Source organism: Leptonotus elevatus, chromosome 15 (assembly GCF_054856555.1).
Source record: "Leptonotus elevatus isolate MCC_2025b chromosome 15, RoL_Lele_1.0, whole genome shotgun sequence".
NCBI classification, from domain to species: domain Eukaryota; kingdom Metazoa; phylum Chordata; class Actinopteri; order Syngnathiformes; family Syngnathidae; genus Leptonotus; species Leptonotus elevatus.
This window is the reverse complement of record NC_141253.1, coordinates 12,421,662-12,445,203: the sequence shown is the minus strand read 5'-3', so window position 1 is coordinate 12,445,203 and position 23,542 is coordinate 12,421,662. Positions and strand designations below refer to the sequence as shown.

Here is a 23,542-nt window from a genome sequence, read left to right as displayed (position 1 = left end):
TTTAAGAATATGTCCCAATTTTGATCAACTAAATTTTTTTATTAACTAATTAACAATTTCTTACTATTATTTTCATGCAGATATTAAAACTATGCTCCAATTTTATTCATCAGAAATTGTTAAGTTTTATATATATATATATATATATATATATATATATATAGGCTTTATTTGCTATTATGCTTCAATGTTCATAAACTACTACTACTACTACTATAGTAGTCCTGATAAGAATAAATAATTTAACATATAAAAAAACCCTGTAGAATCATTTAAACAGAATCACTCATTCCAAAAAAATTCAGCTGACTCAAAAATTATGTTTTGTAACTCAGTTGTTATGAGCAGAATTTTGGAGCATTTTAAAAGAGCCTACTGATATATAATTTAATGTTTCCCCACAGTAACTTTTTTTATATTGTACTGATGACAAGTGGCAGTATCCCGCTTAAGAAGGACACTTCAGCAAGCTCACGAAAAGCAGAGTGTCGAACCGACAACCCTGGGTTAGAAGACAACCACGCTAGCACCCGTGCCACGTCAGGTGATGCATGCACATGTTGCAGTGTATATGTGCATGTGTCATCACACAACACCAACCAGCAATATGGCAGGCTCAAGAGGTAGGGTGGTCATCTCTCAACCTGAAGGTTGTGGGTTCGACCCTTAGCCCTTGCAACCAAGTGTACTTATACAATTGCTTCTGATTGTGTGTCATCAGCAGGTGAATGAAAATACAATGTTAAAGCACTATATAAAGTGCTATACAAATGAAAGTGAGGTCACTTAAATTATTAAGTTAAACTTAAATTAATCCACTTGTGTTACCAAAACAATAAATAAAAGATTATTAGGAATCAAATCAAAAGTTTTGTTAGAGTTACTGTATTATATATAAATTGTTGTAATTAAGTTCCTCAAACCATTTGAGTCAAGCTAACTCATGAGTTTTACACTGTAGATGTAAATGTGAGTGTGAATGCTTGTTTGTCTGTATGTGTTGCCCATGACCCTAATGAGGACAATTCCATCTTGACGTGTTTCATCTGACCTGTGAATCCAAAAGTGTGTAAGTCATTTCGAAAAACTGCAAGAGACTGAATGAGTTCTATTATGCGTACAACAGAAAGAGAAGGCGACAAATATGAAGGACGCATGATGTTACACTTCAGGAGATGTGATGAATGTCCATCTTTGTTGGATGTCTGAAGCGGTGTGGACGGAGTGTGCCGGGACTGAAATGTGACAAAAAATAGTAAAAGAAACATTTGGAACTTCAAACCGTCCTGTTGTGTGACATGCATCTCAAGGAGGATCTCAAGGATACATTTGGATTGCTCCCCCCGCCCTTTTTTTTTTCCTGCTAGTGACTTTTCATGGAGGACCAAAATATGCAAAATTATTGAAAATATAAACGGATATAAAAAATATTCAAATTCAAAAATTAAACACAAAAGTAAATATAAATGGGAATAAAGCACAAATATGTGCATAAATAAAGAAAGAAAAGTAAAAATAAATATAAAAATAATAAAACGAGATAAAAAAAAAAAAAGTAAAAATAAATGTGAAAATACAAAAATACCATCGAAAGGCAGTTTGCAACGGTGGAGTCCAACCCAAGACACGCTTAGGACCGCCCCTTCATTTGTATACCATTTCATGACGCATTTCATGCTGACAGCGTCTGCAGCATGAAATAAATAATTATGAGAGCAGCGCCTTTTTTATTTATTGATTCATATTTAAATCTATTTATATATTTATTTTTGTATTTATTTCCACATTTATTTGTATATTTATTTTTATACAATTAAGTGAAATCCAGAAAGTCTCTTATATATATATATATACATATCTTTCTCAACTTCGCTAAAGAATGTCTTTTTTTTACCTGACATATTTAACTGTTAATATTACCGGTAATAAAGGTAAAACTTAACATTTATAATGTACATCGTTTATAAATGTACCAGTAACTACAGAATTCGCAGCTTTTCTTCACACAACCTGTTAGGTCTTTGTAATCTTGAATCTACCCTGCTACAATTCCAAATGTTTCTTTCAATTTGATGAGTGTTTTTTTTTTTTTTAAGATAGAAAACATTTTTGTCTACAGTACACTGTACAAGCATCCTTCATATTTTCATCTTTAGCTGTCACAAACTTAACATAGGTACTGCATTACCAGCTTGGAAATGACTTCCTTTATTGGTATGTACATGTCAGACGTCAACGTTGAAAACGTGACTCGGTGCACACTCCCCACAGACGATAGGACGTAGACAACCTCATCCTATAATGGTTGAAAATGTAAATCGTTTCCCTTTATTACCTTTATGACTGAAAATGTAGCTATTTGCTGTGTGCCTGTTAGTAAAATGATGGTTTTGCCTCCCCGACATCACTGACCGTGACATTTAGAAGAATACGACAACGTGACTTTTTGTGCCATGCACACATGCAAACAGTGGACTCAACGATGGATCAACTCTGTAATCTGGTTTGGGCGGAAAGTAAGATTAGTGATGGGAAGCGACGGTATGTAGAGTTGGAAATTAAAACCAAAGAAAAACAACAACACTGTTACTCGTCACCAAAAAGTAGCGCCAGCGAAAACACTTCTATTCAGGCGGCATCTTCTCACACAATACGCTGCATGCCGGTGAATAAAAGCTGGCGCAAGGTGCCGGTTATTTTGCCAGCCAGCAGATGGACGGCAACCGCTGCATCGTTAATATGCAACGCTGACCACCAACTAAAGAGTTCAAGATCAACATCAGGCCATCACATGAATCTTCAAAGGAGATCTGTCATTTTATTGGCTAGCTGTCATTCCCATCAACTCCCTCTTTCTCCTCCTCCTCCTCCTTCTCCTTACCAGTCCCTTCTACACGCCAGTGTGATCAGAGGCAGTGTCTGTTCATTCAGAGAAAGAACGTGCAGTGAATATCTGCACTTCACATTGAACTTATCACAGGTAAGATACTGAACTTTTTATTCTTAAAGGACTCCTACAATGCAATAAGCTTGTTGATGAAGAAATGAGAGATCAAGATTTTGAAAGGCAGTAGCTACTTGTAATAAACCTCTACTAAAGGTTCAAAATAGTACATATTGGCCCATGGAAATTATGAATCCCTATTTTGTTGCTTTTGATGCAACCACCCACTAACATTTATATTAAAATGTTTTTTTTTTTTTAAAGTAAAACCAGGTTGACATTTACATTTTTATAGACTATATATAAAGCAATTAAACAAAAATATTTGTAAACAATTGCAGAGATATATTTATGTGATATACAGTGCATAAAAATCTTAAAATGTTAATTACCGGTATACATTCTGGCTGCTTTTCCTTGGACGTGACCATAAAATCTTAAAAAAGTGTTTAAACAGACACATACGTCACAGTATTATTCTTTGACATTTGTATTTTTATTACTTTTATGTACAACCAGGTTAACATTTTCATTTGATTTGATCATTTGTTTATTTATGTATTTAATTATGCAACATCTTACATCATAAGTGTATGATAATTAAGTGTTTAAGTGCATGTTTCTGACTCCCTGAGAAGAAAAAAAAGTTATTAAAAAAATGGTATGAAAAAAGTTGTTCGTGTCATTTGGCTCTATTTTCCTAGTATGTGGAAATGCTGTTACGGCTGCGCATGCATGTCAATTCGGCAGACCGCTTTGCGCCATGTTGGGCATACTGACGCAACAAAGGTGTGTCCTTTGACCTGCGCCGAGTGCATCTGACAATTTGATGGCGCAAAGTCAGTGTCATCTTACCCCTGCTGGGACTAAATCTGGTGCAATAGATAGAGTAGGCTACTGGTCTAAGGCGATTTTGGTGAATTTTGATTGGTGGGCACGCACAGTCAGCCAGATTCTGAGCCTGGATGTCATTGTATTTCATTAATAAATGACAAAATTGGGACTCGAACCCTTTGAATCACTGTAGAAATCAATTAATTGAATGCTTTAATCTTATTATTATTATTTTTATTATTATTATTATCATTATTATAGTTTAGCTGGAAAGCCGCTATCAGGAAAGACCAAAACAATCAGGGTGCGACCTATATTTAAGCAGCCAGCAGTTATCACCAGTTCATTCTGCATTTAATGAGGGTACATTGTCTGCCGCCATGAGCAAGAGGTGAACAGAGTTGGCTGTGCCCACGCACACAACAGCGCACATCGCACTTTAAATATGGCAGCTTATGTCTGCGAAATTACCATCCCCCAGTCTAACACGCCTCGGCTCAGACTTGCGCCGATCATGAAAATAGAGTCCTGTATGAGCATTTATTTTTTGATAAATATGGAAACATTATGAAAATGCATTCAGTGCAGTATTTTCTTTGTAGTATGTTTAAGTAGAACACGGTTGAGAATTTTCTGCACATTTTTATTATATTACATACATAAAACAAAACAAGAGTTTATATATGTGTATATATATATAAAATCGGCTTTATTTATTAGTACAACCAAGTTTTCTGTCATGTTTTTATTTATTTATTTATTTTACATTTTTAAATTTTATATTATTTTTTTCTTTTCTAGGGTTGGGTTAGTACCGACACCAGGTACCAATATCAGACAAATACTCCGGCCTTATTTTAAGGTATCGGCACTTGCGACGGCGGACGATACATTTTACAATCAGGAACTAGAAATTAAAAATTAGAAGAATAGAAAATTGCCATTAATTTCATGCAATTTTAAGGAAAAAAGCTATATTGGGATTTATAGGTCTTTTGGGGGGGGGGGGGGGGGGGCATTGTTTTTTTCGGACATTTTATGTGTTGGCCCCGGTCTGAAAAAGAAAAAGTGGTATGCAACATCCCTATTTATTTCATTGGACAACATGTTACATCATTGGTGCATGCTGCATGTGTTTCAAGGCCGTTACTTAAAAAAAAGGAAAAGTTTCTTCCTAGCCAAGAAAATATTCTATCATCATTTTTTATATAATTTTTTTTATCTGTACAACAATGTGAACATGTTACTGCACATCCCATTTAATTGATGTTACATTTATTGGATTGCATAATGTCTTACGTCATTATGATGTAGGCATTGCAAGGCAAGTGCTTTTAAAAAAAACTCTCCATTTGAATGCTTTAACATTTTTAAAGACCAGACAAACACTGAACTCAACTCATGCTGACATTTTCCATTTGCACATTTGGCAGAATCACTCCTTCCCTCATCATTTCCTCCTTTTTTTTGCTGCACTCAAATGTCTTCTTTATCAATCATTAACAAGCTGTTGCTTAAAAGCATGGTTAGTTTTCCCATTTGGCAATTATTTAAATTGAAGGTGATTTGTTCAACCAGCTCGACTCATGTGTGTGTGACCTTTGGTATTTGATGTTTCCTTAAGGTAACATGCAGTATGTCCCGTCTCACATATTCAGGACGGCGACGGCTTTGCCACCATGGAGACTAACGGCAGCAACGCGTACAAAGACATTTACGAGGCAGCCGCGCACGCCAACTCCAGCAACCGCAGCTCGCAGTTCGCTGACGTGGCCCTACTGCAGACGTTCAAACCCCTGATCATCCCCTGCTACGCTCTGGTGGTGGCGGTGGGCGTCTTCGGCAACTACCTGCTCCTCTACGTCATCTGCCGAACGCGCAAGATGCACAACGCCACCAATTTCTTCATCGGCAACCTGGCCTTCTCTGACATGCTCATGTGCGTGACGTGCGTGCCCTTCACCCTCGCCTACGCCTTCAACCCCCACGGTTGGGTCTTCGGGCGCTTCATGTGCTACTTGGTGTTCCTCATCCAGCCGGTAACCGTCTACGTTTCGGTCTTCACGCTCACGGCCATAGCTGTGGACAGGTGGGTGACAAATGGTTTGGAAAATCTCCACAGCGATACCTTTCTATATCGACTTAATACAAAATGTTAAGTTGAATGGAAAATCTTTTTTGTGTGAAATGGTCAAGCCTCAAAGACACCTCATGGTGATATTGACTGATCAGGATACTTCCTGGTTTATGTTGGGAACAGATGTTATGTTGCAGACACATCAATGAATCAATACATGTCTCCTTTTTACCTTTTGATGTTAATGCATGTGTCCTTAATGTTCTGTGCGACAAAAGCTGTGAAAAAAGCCCATTACCGCTGCAGATGCATTTGCAGCGTACAGTATATTTTTGTCAAGCAGACGTTCCTGCAGTCAACAGTCCTTGTTAATTATGTACTTCTTTGGAGCAGCTTTTTAACACCGTCCATTAGGAGTAACGTCAGTGTTTTCCTTTTCAAAGAAATCTGTCAGTGCCATTCAGCTGAGCTCCATGACGGTCGCCTCCTGGAATTGAACGTTATAAACACGCCGGGCTTTTGTACATATGCATATTTATACAAATTGGTCAATCCTCTAAATTGCCTGGCGTGTCATGTTGTAAATCACAGGATGAGCTCAACACCATCTCTCACGAATTTGAGAGTATTTTGAAGCCCCGATCAACAAAACCAAGCGGTTATGAAAATGTTTGGTTGTCATCCAAAAGTAGTCAATTCTCTGACCTTCATCAAACTCTTAATTCGTTGGTATTAACACACTAAACCCATTAATGGCCTATGCGCTTTTGCATAGTGAATCCTTGAAACGATCGGCAAACTTCACCCAACATCATTTGGGCAAATTCCTTAGAACTTTTTTCAACGTTTGAGCCATGGAATTCACCCAAAATGGCTGCTTCAAACCAAAATGGCTGACTTCCTGTACACTTTCAAGGCGTGGGTCCTTGAGGCTTTTTCTTGCCGTTACGAAAGACATGTTGACCCAGTTTTGTGTCGACTACTACTTTTCAGAGTCAATTTTGATGAGTTTATTTGGGCACCCCCAAAATACAAAGCGTTTCACCAGGATAAATGTGCTTGGGGGGAAAAAAGGACAACTAACAATTGCTAAATATTTTTTAGGTAGTAATGGTCTAATTTGGCCAAAAAGGTCATCAAAATGCGAGCCCTGGAATGTTTGGTGGCGAATCCTCAGAGCATATTTTATTTGTTAAACTTTAAAGCCAAGCTCTGTTCAAATTAGATGGCTAGGTTAAAAAAAAAGTCATAGTTTAGCAACACTCCTATATCTCGAATATCTGCTTTCACTTGGGAAAAATTTCCTCTTATGAGTTTGTCACATATAAGCCCTGAAAATTCCCCCAAAATGGCTGCTGTCAAGGGATATTTTTGTCTCATATTCCAGGGGGCGCTATTGCGTGGATTTGGGGGTTGAGTCAAGAAACCTTATAATACATCACCTGGACTGATGAGCGTGCAAAAATTGTTTTCGGCTATGTCGAGGCCCCAGAAAAAGGCTTGAGTTTTCATACATTTTTCGACTTTATGCCTTTCTGTCAAATTTCTGACATTTTTGCCAATTGTATATACATGTGGTGATTTTCCACCTCTCTTCTTCCATTCTGAGACTTTTTGGAAAAAAAATTCTGCCTTTTTTGCTATCAATTTTCTACCATTGGGATTTCTTCGTTTTTGGGGGGGACATTTAATGGTTACTTTTTGAACATTTTCTTTACTGCCTTTTTTATTCAATTCTCTGACATTTTTGGCAATTTCATGGACATTTTATCGTCATTTTCTGCTTTTTCTTTCCTGTTTGGAAATTTTTAGGTATTTTTAAAAAACGTTTTCATCAACCTTTTGTCTCTCTTTTTCTAATAACTTACAAATTTGACACAGACATTTTTAAATATTTAACTATTAATTTTTTTGTCTAAAAAATATCAATATGTACAAAGAATATCAATTTTAACTATTTTTTTTAGAGATCCACAAGGAGCCACAGGAGGCTCTAGTGCTGCAGATTGCAGACCTCTGTCCTAGAGATTCTGTCTGAATTGGTACCACGCATACTAGGCAAACGCGGTGCTAAAATCTGAAAAATGTTTGGTGTTCACCACTGTGTGGAACATGGAAGAACAATTTGATGAAATGTCACACGGTGTGTGGATGAAGGTCTTGCCCTGAAAAGATCCATACTGACAAAAAATGTATAAATACAGTAACTCCATTCCTGATGCTCTTCATATAGACAAATGACTTGACAAATACTGGAAAATGATACCAAATAAATGATTATATTTATATTATTTAAGGAAATTGATGTCCAATTAGTAACGTGTGATTATCGATACCACCATATCATTGCATACACAATCAAATGATCTGTCAGACATTTATTTTTAAGAGTAGGCTAAAGCTGTAAAATGAGTTTGAATTTATTGAAAAATGTTGTGGAATCATAATTTATGGTCTATGTTCAATTCAAACTATTAATACAAGTAATAACAAACATTTTCATGGGGGGCATCAATTATAGTTTTTTTTTGTTTGTTTTGTTATCCACCACAAGGCTTGGTCCCTATTAGATGCAAACTGATTTTCGTTACATGTAAGCTATAATCAAAACTAAAGATATTTAATTTTGTGTGTGTATTGACACTAGTGGTGTGCTAAAAAAAATCGATTCTGATAAGAATAGCTATTCTATTCTATTTAGTACAATTCAGAATCGATTTTTTATTTAAATGATTTTATACTGTCCTGCCCTTGTTTGTGTGTGCCTTTATTGGGGGCGCTGTTCATGTTGTACCCGGTTTGGCCACTTAGGGGCAGTGTGGTTCAGCACATTCTGATATACTGTTAAGTTGTAGCCACATTAGCGAGTAGAAGGAAAAAATCACAATCAAGTTATTCCAATAAAAGTTGTTTTTTTTTTGCAGCGTAAGAAGAGCATATGCCAGTGAGTAACGTTAACATGCTTCTCTGTATACATTCCTGTAGCATTTTGCATGAATAGCCATTTGCTTGAGTGATAAAAGCGCTGCAAGTAGCGAGCTAATTGGCATTAGCGAGTCAGGCTGGAGTAGATCATGACGATTATTTGCACATCAGAAATCATTGTCGATCAAATCACTTTGAATCAAAAATCATTCTGAATCGAAAATCGAGTCCGAATTGAATCGCAGACCCAAAAATTGGAATCGGATCATGAGAAAGTCAAAGATTCCCACCCCTAATTGACACTATCATGGTACACTTTTTTCAATTGAGCTACTACCATAATTAAATTTTGCCACATTTTACTTTCTTGAAATCCACCCGTATATAATGCACTTTTCCATATTTGTAGATATTACGCGACGGTACACCCCCTGAAGAAGCGCACCTCTGTGGCCACCTGCGCGTGCGTCCTGGCAGGGATCTGGCTTCTGTCCTGCGGCCTGGTCGCCCCGGCCGTGAGCCACACCTACCACGTGGAGTTCAAGGAAGAAGGCTTCACCATCTGTGAGGAGTTCTGGTTGGGCCAAGAGAAAGAGCGACGGGCCTACGCGTACAGCACCCTGCTGATCACCTATGTCCTGCCCCTGTCTGCCGTCTTCGTCTCCTACTTGTGCATTACGGTCAAGCTGAAAAAGTGCGTGGCACCCGGCCACAGAACCCAAGAGAAGGCCAGCGCCCAGCAAGCCCGCAAGAGGAAGATCTTCCGCCTGGTCGCCCTCTTGGTGTCCGCCTTCGCCGTGTGCTGGCTCCCTATTCATGTTTTCAACATGCTGCGTGACATCGACATCCGTCTTATTAACAAGCGCTTCTTCCTGCTCATCCAGCTGCTCTGCCACCTTTGCGCTATGAGCTCGTCCTGCTGCAACCCTTTCCTCTACGCGTGGCTGCATGACCGATTCCGCGCTGAGCTGAGGAAGATGCTCAAGCGCCGCAGCCGTGTCGGCATGCCGGTCAACCGCTGCACTGCCGGCGTGGTCTTGTAGCCCCGCGATGAGGAAGGAATGCAAAGGCTGCTATTCATGGTATCATCAATCCATTCGCTATGAAGCTTATCCTGTTCAGGGTGACAGAGGCCTGATCCAGGTGATGTTGGGCGAAAGGCAGACTACACCCTAGACTGGTCGTCAGTCAATCACAGGGCACATATAGCAACAGACGACCATTCACACTCAACTTAACTCATTCACTGCCAGCCCAGTTAAAACGGATTCTTCAACACAAATGTACTCATTTTTTCTTTGATCCTTCCTCGGGTCTCTTGACAACCTCACGACTCTAGCTGGATTCTGAAGTATTCGGTTTAGGTGAACGGTATGGGATTTTTAATAGGTTTTAGGTGAACTAATGAGTACACACTCACCCACATACAAAATAAAAAAATAAAAAAAGAGAGCAATGATGATGACATGTCAAATCGGTAAAATTACCGAATGAACAATACTGAGCTCTCTAAGAAAGAAAGAGAAAAAAAAGATTCTTGACGTCGATAGCCATCAATGGCGCTTGACGGGAACTAAACCAACACTGCCTGCATCAAAATCAGGATAGTCAACCACACGCATCACATTTGTTTCAGGCAAAACAGACTCAATCCTGGACTGGTCGGCAATCAATCACAGGGCACTACTGTATTCAGATAAACAACCATTTTTTACACTCAATTCATGCCATTCCTTCGTAGGAAATTAACACACATTGGTCAAGATGATTCATCCTCGTCTTGTCCTAAATTTTCACAAGTTTAGCATCAAGCTCACAAGTTAATGGCCACAAATAACGAAATAAACAAACATGCTAATATTAGCATATCTTGTCTGCCACGGTTCCTGTCAACCCTCTTTAAAGACCCTGTAATGTGATTTTAGAGATTAAATATGACTATTTTTTATTAATTTTAAACTAGTTTTCCAGATTTTTTGGGGCCAGCTAAATAGTTACTCATACAGTGGGGCCCCCCTTGGGCCTGGCAAAAGTTGCCCCTCCCCACTATAAGAGAACATGAGCGCCCTCATTCGCAATTATGGTTCTTCAGCACAAATGCAGAGCGCAGTTAGCGAGCTAGCTATGCCTCCTCTCTGAAAATGCAAGTCCGCTGACATGACTGCTACCGAGCGCCTCGTTGTCTGCCATTTAATGTCATGCAGAGAAAGACGGCAAAACAGGTGGTTCGTGCCGACGTGGCTGCTTTAGAGCGCCACATTGCCGCGGCATGGAAATCTCCGTGAGCAATGGTGGGAAAAAAAAAGTTTAAATATCACATTAATGGTGAAAAAAAGCTTTGATATAATTTATTATATCATGTCATTAATTTATTGATATTATTTAATCTGTCAAATGTTCAAAAATCACAAAAACCTTGCACATTTAAAATCTGAATAGGTTTGTGTCGACTTTTAATATCCAATGTATTTTAAATATACTACAGAGAAAATATTTTGTTTTAAAATCAGTTTGTTTCCTTAAAAGCCCGTCTTGACTTGCAATGCTGTCAGCAGTTTTTTTTTTGCCAGTAATATTTCAAAATGATTGTGCAAATAAGTACATGTCATTTGTGTTGTCTGTGAATTGTAAGACTAATAGAGTACATTACTCTAAAAACAGTTGGGTCCAATTAAAATTGCGGTAAAAAATGGACCGACTTGCTACTAGTTGGGACAAAATAACCCAAATTGGGTCAAAACTGGATTGACCCACTGTTTGGGTCAATTTGACCTAATTTTATGGGATGTTTTACACAAAAACAACCCAGAAAGTTGGGTCAAATTGACCCAAGTAGTAGACCAGCCCAATTTTGACCCAACTGTTTTTAGATTGTACCTATGAAGTGGTTGATATCCCCCAAAAATCTATGTTGTTAATTGTCTTAGCAATAGTTAGTTTTTAAGTTTTTCAAAATGGCATGGGGGAAGAAAAAAAAGTATTTACTGTAAACTATTAAGATTTAATGCATGTCAAATTTTGTGAAGCTTAAATAAACGGATTAATTAATTAATTACCTCTGTAGATGATAAAATGCTCATGTATAATGTCTAAGTTGTATTTACATCGATATAATTCTGATTTCCCTGTGACTGTACACAGAGTGAACAGTCATGAATAAAATATCACAAATCGTGCTCATTGAGTGTGCATCTTTTTATTAAGATTTCTAAAGAACAACAAAATTACATTTTAGCCAAGTAAGGAAAGAGGTATAAAATAGAATAGAACTTCCTCTTGGGCGTAATCCAAAAGTGCAACATTGCAGAAATCCAGTAGCTCCAGTCTTCATGATTCACATTTGGCCTCCTCACTCTGTGACAAGCAAGCCTTCTGTGAAAAGCAAGCCTTCTGTGTCACGGCAAACTCCCTGGCCTCCCGCGGGGTGCGGATGTAAGACTCAATCTCGCTGTCTGAGATCTCCTCATCGCCAGTCACATCTTTGAGCCCTTCTAGCGTCCGTCTCCGTTTCTTAGGGTGAATCACGCACGGTGGAGCGAAAAGCATCCTCTTCCCCCAGTTGGGTTGTGGATTTTCATTACCGTTGGGCTCGCTACCCTCTCCTGGCTGTTCAGCCGTCTCAGAATTCCAACCGGTTGCGGTCTGATCTTCGGGCTCGGAAAGATTTGCCTCTTCGCAGCAGAGTTGGCTCTCCTCCTGCATGGCCTCCTCGTGGCTCCTCATAGCCCTCCGTAGGAGAGCAAATCTGTGCTTGACAATATCCCCCACGTGCTTAACCACGTTGTCCGACGTCACCGGCTCCGTCACCCAAGGGATTTCCTTACCCAGTTTGCAAAGCACCGCCTTGATCTCACCCACTCTCTTTGCGACAGCCCGGTTCTTTTTCACCTTGGCGATGAGGCAGAACTTCTCCAGGGACGCTTTGAGGCGAACGTGGTTGGGGTTTAGGGACTGCCAGGCCAAGTAGACCGTCGCCATCATTAAGGGGATGGGCTGACGGCCGGTCAGGATCCAGAATTCGGCGGCCATCTCCACTAAGGACAAAGCTCGTTTGTTTAAATCCTTGTAGTTCTCGGCAAGGTCTTCATGCACGTCGAGGGGGCTAATTTTGTACCTGACAAGAAGGGAAAAGCAGACAATGATATACCAAATCTAAACGGTGGATAACAAGTCTAACTGGGGTTATGATTAGAATTAAATCGCCGTAAATACAATTACATGCATCGGTACACAAGGCGCATTCAATGGAGTAGATGATATATTTAGTGGAACCGTGAAGATTGAGCACTTGAACACATTCAAATAGCATGGTATGCTGTCAGTGGTAATCCGCATATATAGCATCATAAAAAAAAAATTAGCTGTACAAGCGATGGTTGACCTAACATTTCAACGTCAAAAAAGGAAGAGCAATTAAATAAAAGCACTCACCCAGCGATGACATTGGCTTAGCATAATCGCAAGTGACCAGGGCTGATAGCGTCAAGGGGAAACCGCCCCCGCACTAGAGTTAACTGGATGTTATGATTCAGGGCCACTTTAACTCATTCACTGCCATTGACGGCTATAGACGTCAAAAATTCATTTGAACTATTTCTATTTGTTTCACATTTTTTTCCCACTTTTGTTAACAAGAGTATGAAAACCTAGAAAAAAATGTATTGTACATTTAGAACAGATATACAATTTGTGATTAATCTTGAGTTAACTAGTGAAGTAATGTGATTAATTACAATTAAAAAAATGTTATTGCCTGATCCCCCTAATTAAAAAGAAAGAAAAGATTATTAAAAATTAGGGGCGTCAGACGATTACATTTTTTAGGTTTTCACACTCTTGTTAACAAAAGTGGGGAAAAAATGTAAAACAAATAGAAATAGTTCAAATGAATTTTTGACGTCAATAGCCGTCAATGGCAGTGAATGAGTTAAAGTCGGTCTTCTGTATTTGTTTGATGACGTGTCCTGCTTCAACAAGTTAAACTTATTTTACTACAGTAAACCAGGTTGCATACTCATTTTTAGCATAGCTTCCCTTGACTTTTCTCATTTGAAAGTCTATAACCTTTTACTTAATTTCCAAGACTAACAAATTAACAGATTTCAGTAGGACCACTGAAAATTATTGAAATGCACATAGTAAAAACAACCCCCCAAAAATGGTCAGATCATCATCTGAAACATTGTTGTCTGTTCCTTTAAATTAAACTATAGATACATTTTGATACACTTTGTCATGTAATAACTGCAACAGAAGCAACACTTAGTAACAGATGAACCATCTGACCTCTCTCACAAAGAGCAATAGAAAATAAAGAACAAAAAAAGAGAACAAAAAGGATATCCCAAATGAAAGTATTCATGTTGTATCAACATAATAAATACAAATAAAATAAATATTGAATGTTTTCTCACCGGGTGCAAATCAACAACCAGAACAAAAGTTCAACGAATGCTTACTCTTGACAATGAGCCTCCAACACGTCGCTAATGTTGATCAGTGGCGCCTGGACCTTGAGAACTTTCATCATCTCTTGGTAGACGGCGCCCATCATCACAATGTCTGTCTCCAGCAGGCAGGCGATGGTGCCTAAGGTAACGGGCCAGTTGAGCTGCCTGCAGCTCACCAGCACGCAGCAGCCGGCCAAGCATTCCTTCTTCTGCAGGCTCACCTTCAGGAAGCTGTCGTGCTCGTAAGCCTGCGCGAAATACGTGCTTGACAGTGTCTCAATTTCGGCGTTGACCCGTAGGGCTCTGCAGATGGCTTTCAGACGCTGCTGGCCTGTGTTGGTGTGGCAAAATCAGAAAGTAAAGTAAAGTCATGCCATTAATAATAATATAACAAGTTATTAAGCGGCAAAATCCACCCTTTTTTATCAGTCTCACGGAGCGGCCATTTTGCCACATGCTGTCGACTGAAAATGAGATCACAGTTGCGCATCTTCTTTAACAACCAGCTCAGCTCCAGGAAACAGGTGAGGAGTGATTGGTTGTTACTTTAGCCCTGAACAACTGTGATGTCTTTTCCAGTGGACAGCAAGTGGGGAAATGGCCGCTCCAGCTGTGATGGACAAACTGTCCCCATCTTAAGCTCCAACAATTATGTACTGTACACACAGAACAGCTCACCTTTTATCTGGTTTAAACATGGCTTTTTAGCAACAGCTGTTGTGCGGCTGTAGCTGACGTCTGTAAAAATAAATACATTGAAAATGATTGTAAAAGTATTTAATTTACACCTCACGCAGGCAAAAATACACGATATGTACATTAAAAACTTTATATGGAAACACTATCGGAAATAACACGCAAAGAATATGAAGGGATGCTTATACGTTTATTAATTTCATTTTGAGCTTTCTACCTTTGCCTTCGAAAACATCGTGGGTGAGAGCCCCTTCTGACACCACAGCGCCACAGTCCACGCAGACCATCTGACGCTGAGTGTGATGGTCGTCCTCCACAATGCTGCACGAGCCACAGCAGGGACATTTTAAACCCACCGCGGACATGTTCTGTCAACTACCACCACATACGCCGCGACAATAAGAAATTCTCATAAGACAAAGCAGCAAAATTTGGAGGAAAGTACTGCAGTTGCTTCTATGGTGTAGTCAAAAATAGTTCCGGGTATATACAACGTCCTGTAAGGCGATGGTTCCGCCCTCGTACTATGCACGAAAGAGACCGCGTGAATGTATATGAAATAATACATAAAACGTTTATTTTAGAGTTAATTTTTTTTTCTCAAGATACATTTTTAATAAAGACGTAATTTTAAGAGTACATACAAATTGTTATATTATACAAAAAATAGTGTAACAAATGTTTTCAAGTCGTGCTTTTAGGATTACAGTAGTTTATTTGGAAAAAGTTATTTGAGGGGAAAAAAGAAGCTTGTGGCAATTTTAGTTGTATAAGAAAAACGTACATTTAGAGAACAAGTGAAATTTTATGTGGCAGCAGTGGTACATACGTATATCTTTGAAATTAGTCTTTAAACTATTAAAATTAGGTCGTCTACAAGAAAAACGTTTTAGATTTAATTTGTGATATTACTAGAATTAAGTTAAATCCCCAGTCTTTTACCACATCAAAACCAGTTTATCATCAGGACTTTCAAGCAACTGATTGCAAAGAAAGTACCAGACTGATTGTCAAAGTCTTTATTCTTGTGACAGTCCTGGGAATGCAAAATGATTTAATGTTATTGTCTTGTATATATAATGTATATGTCGAATACAAACAAAAGGCCATGTCCCTTTTTTTTTTTACTGGGAAGAAAAAAAAAATTGCACACGCAAGGGGATTAAGAAGAGGGAAAACAGCACTTAATTTGGCATTTTTATTTAGTTTCACATATGTTAATACTTTACAACAGTACATTGCAATCAGTGTAGAAATTTTAATGTAAGATCAGTAAAGTGCTTTTTCGGATCATGTAAACATTTAACAATCAGTGCAAGGAGATGTGTGTATGTAACAAATGCATAGTTTGAACCATCAAAAAGGCAAACGTTTACAAAAGAGAACAGACAGGAGGCATTTTCTGCTTTTAAAATAGTAATGGTGTTGGCAACAATACAGTTTAAGACCGACCATAATAGCACTGCTAAATTGTAGCAAAAATAACAGGAATGTTGAATTTTCAGAAAACTTCTTTGAAGTGCAGAGAAAAGCTGAAAATGCCCAATCCACCTAGACGGCTTTTTTCATAGACATGAGAATGCTTGGTTGTTCCTCCATGACGCGCACTAGCAAGTTGTCGATGTACTGCTCCATCTCCGCTATCTTTTTGACCTTGTTCTGAAGCTGCTTCTCCTGCTTTACCACAAGAGAGACGAGTTCTTCCCGGGTGAGCATCGAGTATGGCCCACTCTCCTTGCTGATTTTTACCTAGAATGGCATGGCAATGAAAAAAAATGGACATTTTACTTGAATCCATTTGTAATTTCATTTCTGAAGGTCTGCACTAAAAGGGAACGTATGAAAATGTACTTTTTAGACAGTGTATTCGGTTATATTAGTCATTGAGGGCTTTGCAATCTGGACACAAACAGTGCTTTTCACGGTATTGAAAGCGGCACCTAGCAAATGAGACAAAACCGCTCCCGGAAACCAAATTATTTGGACCGGAGTGCGACAAGTGCATATAATGTAGGCTGCAATCTTTCTTTCATATATTCTGACAGAGGAAAGTCAAGATCTTTTATTTAAATTTTGAAAAACTTTTCTCCTATAGTATGAAATGTGACATACCTTTGTGTTTTCAACTTTGCCCACCAGCTTCTCTTTTTCTACTTTGATCTCCGTGAGAGGATGCTGGTCCTCAGCACTGAGTGGTTTCACCGGCTGAAGTCTGAAATGACCAAAAACAAAACCACAATAACAATGACGACACAAGGATTTATTACGATTTACAAATGCAAAAATGACTGAAGATGAGTTTTTTTGATAAATAATTAATCAGCCCAAATTTTTGATGTGACATGTTATGGACCAAACGATTAACTGGATCATAATTTATGTTTGTTTATTTACCGCACTATCAATTTGAAGTAAAAAAAAAAAAAAAAAGAAGAAAAAGGGATGGAAATAGTTAAAAAGAAATCAGATTCATCAAATACGAGTAATTGATAAAATAATTGACAGATTATCAAAATATGCTAGTTGCAGGCCTAATTTACAGATCTATAAAAACAAAATGGCAACACAGTGAACATGGCTAGCAAATCTGCCTCACAGTTACAAAGTTCTGGGTTTGAACCTCGGCTTCCTGTATGGAATTAGCATGTTCTACGGGGGTTCCCTAAAACGCAGATGACAAAGGTCTAATGCACATCTTCACACCCACTCAAGTCCTGGTGAAAGGTCTCAACACCACATCCGAAGGGAAACAACAACCTTTCTTTATATGAAAATAAATGACTTTTCAAATGGATGCAACCTTTTTTTCCCCCCATTATACTTTTTTTTTTGCGTGCCATCCTACCTGCGCGAAGGTGCTGAAGGCGCCTCTTTCTTTCCACTTGCATCCGGTCCGCGCTGCAGTGTCACGGGCTTGGGCTCTTTTGGTGGACTCTCCCTGTGTGACAAATCCGGGCCAGCCTTGGCTGCTTGGGTTTTAGTGTCACCAGCTACAGCACTTTGCGTACTTGGCGTGCTTGAAACAGCAGCGGTCTTTGCAGGAGGTGCAGGCGCACGGGCCACCTTAGAAGATTTGACTTTGCTGAGAGAAGCAGCGTCCGGGTCGGGAGTTTGTGACACGGGCGGAGGCCATGGCGCTGTACTGCGATTAGCGGAGGAGACTTCATCTTGTGCAGCATGCTCGTTCCCAACATCATCATCATCATCTTCAAACGGGTTTAAGCTGAGCACAACTGGGATGGCTTTGGATTCAGTGCTCGGTGCTGATGGTGCAGGGCGTTTATTGTGTTTGGATGCACCGATTTTTTGCACGTCCGTCTGAGGAGCGATGGTCTGCACTGAGCGCCGAGGCACAACATTGGCGGTTTTCACCTCTTTTTCTTTAACCTGCACAGTAATCGGCGCAGGACGCAATGAAGGTTCATCCTGTGTGTCTTTTTGGGTCCTCGTCGGGGGCCGAGGGGCTGGTCGCTTCTCACGTTGACCAACTGTGTTTTCGGATTCAGGCAGTTGGCAACTGGAAAGGAGAAACAGCGGAAGTTTAAAGAGAAACAGTTAACAAAAGGGACAAAATGATAGCAGACAGGCTCACAAGTTCACCATTAGTGGGGGGGAAAATATCAAAATTGACACCTTAACAAATATTAAAGTTTGAAATTGTTTAAAACTGCATTGCATTTTGAACCTTTTACAAGTTTTTAATGACATCACTACTGGGGACTACGCACGTCTTCTTTTGTTGGATCTAACTGCAGCATTCTATATGATGGACCACAGTATTCCCCCACTGTCATATGGTGTTCCACAGGGTTCAATTCCAGAGCCTCAGCTGTTTTCATTCTATCTGCTGCCCATGGGTTCCATCTTAAGAAAACATAGCATTTCCTCCCACTGCTATGCGCATGATTTTTTTTCGCTTTAGACTGAAAACATTTGAATGATCAACATTTAAGAATGAGATCTAGATTTAAATATCTGGAAATAAAAGCTTTAAAGGGTAGCATTATTTGTTATGAAAGACCAACTTTTTAGATGAGCACAAGAATTGGAACAGATGGATTTAGAAATCTTTGGTTTTCATGTTGGTTATACTGCCAACTAGAATTATTTTGTCACCTGAAATTTAAAGCAGAAGCATTCAGCATGAGTTTTGTATCTGATCCATATGCAAATACCTGGAAAAGCTGCCTTGAAACAAACCAAAAACGACATAATGTAAGCCCATATTCTAATACCTTCACTCAAGTCCTCTCTTGTTGACGTAACATCTGAATGAGGTCTGGCGCGAGACGGACAACGAGACGCACAGCCATGCAATTTTCACGAAGCCATCAGGCTTGGATTACGTTCCGAGAGCTTGTTGCCAGGGCGACAACAGAGGTAAACCGAAGAAGGAAGTCACCCATACTTTCAGCACATCTAAATGACTCTGACCTTATGTATCTTTTTCATCTCGCACTCACTCACTTCCTCATCATGTTCCTGCTCTGAGATACATTAGATAGATTAAATCCAGTTCCCTGCACTGGCCAACTGTCTGCTGTCTGTTGTCTGCTGTCTTTCTCCTGCTTAGTTAAAGAATTAATTCTAGTTACACTTGTATCATCCTTTTGGGAATGTTTACACTGATGGCCCTCGTATACGCAACATGTAATCCAGTTTATCAAAGACACAAACAAATGGAAAATGTTTTATATTTTAAAACACAACTTCAGTTCCATGTTTTGCTCAACAATCGGTATTGAACATGTACTGCATGTGGAATGCATGGTAAAAAAGAAAAAGGAAAAAGATCAGATTCTGACATGCATTTGTTTTAATGGGATCATAAAGTTTCCTAAACGAACAACAAAAATAGTATTTATGTAATACTGGAGTTTACTGTAGCTATACATGACAATTGAAAAAATGGCTGCAGCTATCAAATAATTTCAAAGTAAATTATCCCACCAATTAAAAAAATTATTTTACTGTATTAAAGAATTTCAGTGAGGTGCAGGTATTATTTTTGTCCATTTGGGGTTGCCATCCTATGTTCTATGCAGCCCTACTAGTTTTAACACGGCATTCTGATTGGTATTGTGTTTTCGTGGAATATAAATTAAGCAGCAAAATCAGGGGTCGGCCATTTTGCCACTTGCTGTCGACTGAAAATGACATCACAGTTGCTCAGGGCACAGGTAACAACCAATCACGGCTCAGCTTGCAGATGTCACATGACCAAACTCAGAAAACAGGTGAGGTGTCATGACCTGAGCCCCGAGCAACATTGATGTCATCATTAGTCATCAGAAAGTGGCAAAATGGCCGCCCTGAGATGGCTAAAAACGGTGGATTTTTCATATTCCACAAACACAATACTAACCAGAATGCTATGTTTAGATTAGTGAGGGAAAATTGATATTGCAATGAAACATTTTAGGTTGAGTCAGCGAATGAGATTGTAGTGGGTATTAGCGTAGGCTAGCTCGTGGGCATCAGTTGTAGCCGTTAGCTAGTGCATGAATGAGCTTGTCACGTATGTATTTTGTTACCGTTTGCTCAACAAAACACACGAAAGTGCACTGGTTTATCCCTGACCAGTTGTGGGGGCATTACAATTACAATACGTTCTACCTAGCAGTGTTAGGCTGTATCATAGATGAGAGTAGATATTCTGTTGTGGTACATCTGCCAATCTATAGACAAAAAAATGGAGGGCTACATGTTAAAACTGACCTTTGCGGGATGGTCGGGTCTGAAGTGCTGTCCTTTGACCTACAAGGCGAGTTGGGAATGTCGTCCTCAGAGGGATTATTAGAAACATCTTCATCAAATGGATTGGATGGATTAACTTGTGCATTTTCAACAATAGCTTTTTGATGTCCTCCGTCATCATCTGCTTTATCTTCTTGCTCACATGCTTCACCCCTCCTCTTTTTCTCATCCTCCCCTCTCCTTTCTTGCTCCTCTTCCTCAGCTGTCGTCAGTTTTTGCGCCTCCCGTTGCTTTTCTTCCTCTTCCAACTTCTTCTGCTCTTCCTTCATCCTCATGTCCTCAACCCTTCTGTGTTCCTCTTCTTCTTCAGCAAGTTTACACTTTTCCTTTTTTCTCTGTTGCTCCTCAAGCTCTTCCTCATTCCTTTTGGCTTCTTGAGCTTTCTCCTCCATCTGTCTCTCCTCTTCCTCCCGTGTCTTCTTCTCTTTAGCCAATTGCTCCTCTTCTCGTCTCCTCCTTTCCTCCTCGTTTTTAGCTTGCTCCTCGCGCTCCAGCCGCTGCTGTTCCTCTGCTAGTCGTTCCTGCTCTTGTCTTACTCGCTCCTCTTCCTCCTTTCTAGCTTTCTCTTCAGTCCTTCTCTCTTCTTCAAGTCTCTGCTGCTCCTGTGCTCGTCGTTCCTGCTCTTCTCGTCTTCTCACGCGCTCCTCTTCCTCCTTTTTGATTTTCTCTTGCATGGCCTTCTCCTCCAACCTCATTCTCTCTTCTTCCTCCTTTTTTGCTTCCTGTTCTTTCCTTTTCCTTTCTTCTTCTTCTTCTTCAAGTCTCCGCTGTTCCTTGGCTAATCGTTCCTGCTCTTCCTGTCTTCTCGTTTGCTCTTCCTTTCTCGCCTTCTCTACCTCCATTTTCCGCTGCTCTTCCTCCCATCTCAACTTTTCCTCTTCTAATTTTTCCAGCTCTTGTTTTGTGAGCATTTCCTCTTCCTCTCGTTTCCTCTCTTCTTCCCGTCTTCTGTTTTCCATTGTTACTCTTTCCAGTTCTTGTCTTCTCATCCTCCCCTCTTCTTTTTTCTTCTCTTCTTCCAGTCTCTTTTCCTCAGCGAATCGTCTTAGCTCTTCTTGTCTTAGCCTCTCCTCTTCCTTTCTTGCACGCTCTTCATCTCTTCTCCTCTGTTCTTCCTCGTGTCTCCTCTTTTCAATTGTTACTCTTTCCAGTTCTTGTCTTCTCAGCCTCTCTTCTTTTTTCCTCTCTTCTTCCTCTTGTCTCTTTTCCTCTGCCAGTCGTTCCTGCTCTTCTTGTCTTCTGATCCTCTCTTCTTCTTCATGCCGCCTCTTTTCCATTGCTACTCTTTCCAGTTCTTGGACTCTCTTCTCTTCTTCCTCGCGTCTATTTTCCTCTGCAAATCGTTCTTGCTCTTCTTGCCTTCTTATCCTCTCCTCTTCCTCCTTCCTGGCCTTCTCTTCATCCCTTCTCTGTTCTTCCTCCTGTCTCACCTTTTCCTCTTCTAATCGTTCTTGTTCTTCTGTTCTTATCCTCTGCTCTTCCTCTCTTTTCCTCTCTTCTTCCTCCTGTTCCAGTTCTTGTCTTCTCTCCTCCTCTCGTCTCTTGATCCTCTCCTCTTCCTCCTTTCTGCCATTCTCTTCATCCCCTACCCCCTTTTCTTCTACGTGTCTTCCCTTCTCCTGCTGCTCCTTCATCCTGTCTTTCTCAGCAAAGCTGTCAAGTTCTCTCCTCTCCATCTCTTCCTTGTTTACCAAATCCTTGTTCCTCCCTTCTTCATCCTCCTTTTCTTCTTCTCCTTCTTCTTCTTCCTCCCAGGGTGTGTATTGCCTTATCGTGGGGAGCGAGTCAACTGGCGGCGGGGAGCTTTCCGGAACATCCTCCATCGATCCGTGTCCCGAGCTGGCCGGACTGAAGTTGGAGCCGACGCGAGCGGTACGAGGCGGAGGTTCCTCGCAGTAAACGTGACTCCCGTTGATGCACAGGTTGCTCTTTTCTACGGCTGCACGTTTCTGAGATGACTCTTTGCTCTCCGAGCTGCCAGAGCGTTTGTGTTTCATGAACTTGAACTTCTTCTTACCTATGAAAGGCGTAAGAAAGTGCAACATTTTTAGTTTTAAGCCACAATGGAATGCTGCCCCTCTGCTCCAGAATCAAAATATGGTATAGCCCACAATGAAACAGGAAGTAGCATGCTAACATGGTTTGCACAAATGTTGTACAATTTCTTTTTTTTTTTACTCTAAATTAATAGTCAATATTTCAACATTTCTCCAAACAAACCACCTCATTGGTTTTACTGTATCCATTAAAACATGCCTACTGACCTTCAGAGTTGTCCACATTGAGCCCAGACGATAGGCTGCCGGTCAGTGACGAGTTCTTGGCAGGCAGGACGGACATCGACTGGGACATGTTCCTCTGCAGGTTGGACTTGTGAGAAAACAAAGATTTGATTTTAGCTTTCTTCTTCTTCTCTTTGACAGCAGCTGCCTCGCCATCCTCCCCTTCTTCTTCTTCCTCGCTGTCAGTGAGAACCTGGGTGAATGACGGCGCCGCCGCGTCCGCCGGCTCTTTTTTCCTGCCCCGTACTTTGTCCTTGAGCTTGCCCAGGCGGGATCGAGGCTTGCCGACGGCGGAGAGGTCGAACATGCTGGCCGTCATGTTGTTCCTCATGAACTGGATGTCCACTAGCACCTCGCCTCGGTCTTTGTCCGCCTTGCCACTCTTGTCCAGTAACTTGAACCACCTGTGGAAGAGAGCCAAAAAAGAGCACTGAACCAAAAACCCTCAAAAACTCCGAAGTAGTCAATTACAAGTTAAAGTGGGTATGTAAAAGACATAACTAAATGGGGGGTGAGCGTATATGACACCCGTGTCTTTTAGATGACACGACAAAGCTTTAGTAGCAAACTTATTTCA

General features: G+C 40.1%; 3 protein-coding genes across 3 annotated transcripts in view; 1 reads left to right on the top strand and 2 right to left on the bottom strand.

Annotated features, from left to right (window-relative positions):
- The first annotated feature begins 2,864 nt into the window (after nt 1–2,864).
- prlhr2b (prolactin releasing hormone receptor 2b) lies at nt 2,865–11,164 on the top strand. Its single transcript, XM_086097094.1, has 3 exons — nt 2,865–2,980; nt 5,437–5,867; nt 9,190–11,164. The coding sequence occupies exons 2-3, from the start codon at nt 5,458–5,460 to the stop codon at nt 9,821–9,823; spliced, it is 1,044 nt and encodes a 347-aa protein (XP_085953220.1). The 5' UTR covers nt 2,865–2,980; nt 5,437–5,457; the 3' UTR covers nt 9,824–11,164.
- Nucleotides 11,165–11,956: 792 nt separating this feature from the next.
- brf2 (BRF2 general transcription factor IIIB subunit) lies at nt 11,957–15,394 on the bottom strand. The gene is made up of 4 exons (XM_086097007.1): nt 15,144–15,394; nt 14,909–14,968; nt 14,240–14,561; nt 11,957–12,894 (listed from the first exon to the last, which is right to left on the bottom strand). The coding sequence occupies exons 1-4, from the start codon at nt 15,289–15,291 to the stop codon at nt 12,108–12,110; spliced, it is 1,317 nt and encodes a 438-aa protein (XP_085953133.1). The 5' UTR covers nt 15,292–15,394; the 3' UTR covers nt 11,957–12,107.
- Nucleotides 15,395–16,110: 716 nt separating this feature from the next.
- Nucleotides 16,111–23,542, bottom strand: part of LOC147161953 (uncharacterized) — a 14,008-nt gene continuing 6,576 nt past the window's right edge. The window contains exons 2-6 of the mRNA XM_086097250.1: nt 22,948–23,369; nt 20,645–22,700; nt 17,772–18,443; nt 17,039–17,138; nt 16,111–16,675 (exon numbers count right to left, since the gene is read on the bottom strand). Coding sequence (XP_085953376.1) covers nt 16,478–16,675; nt 17,039–17,138; nt 17,772–18,443; nt 20,645–22,700; nt 22,948–23,369 — 3,448 coding nt within the window. The 3' untranslated portion in view covers nt 16,111–16,477. The remainder of the gene's footprint in view (nt 16,676–17,038; nt 17,139–17,771; nt 18,444–20,644; nt 22,701–22,947; nt 23,370–23,542) is intronic.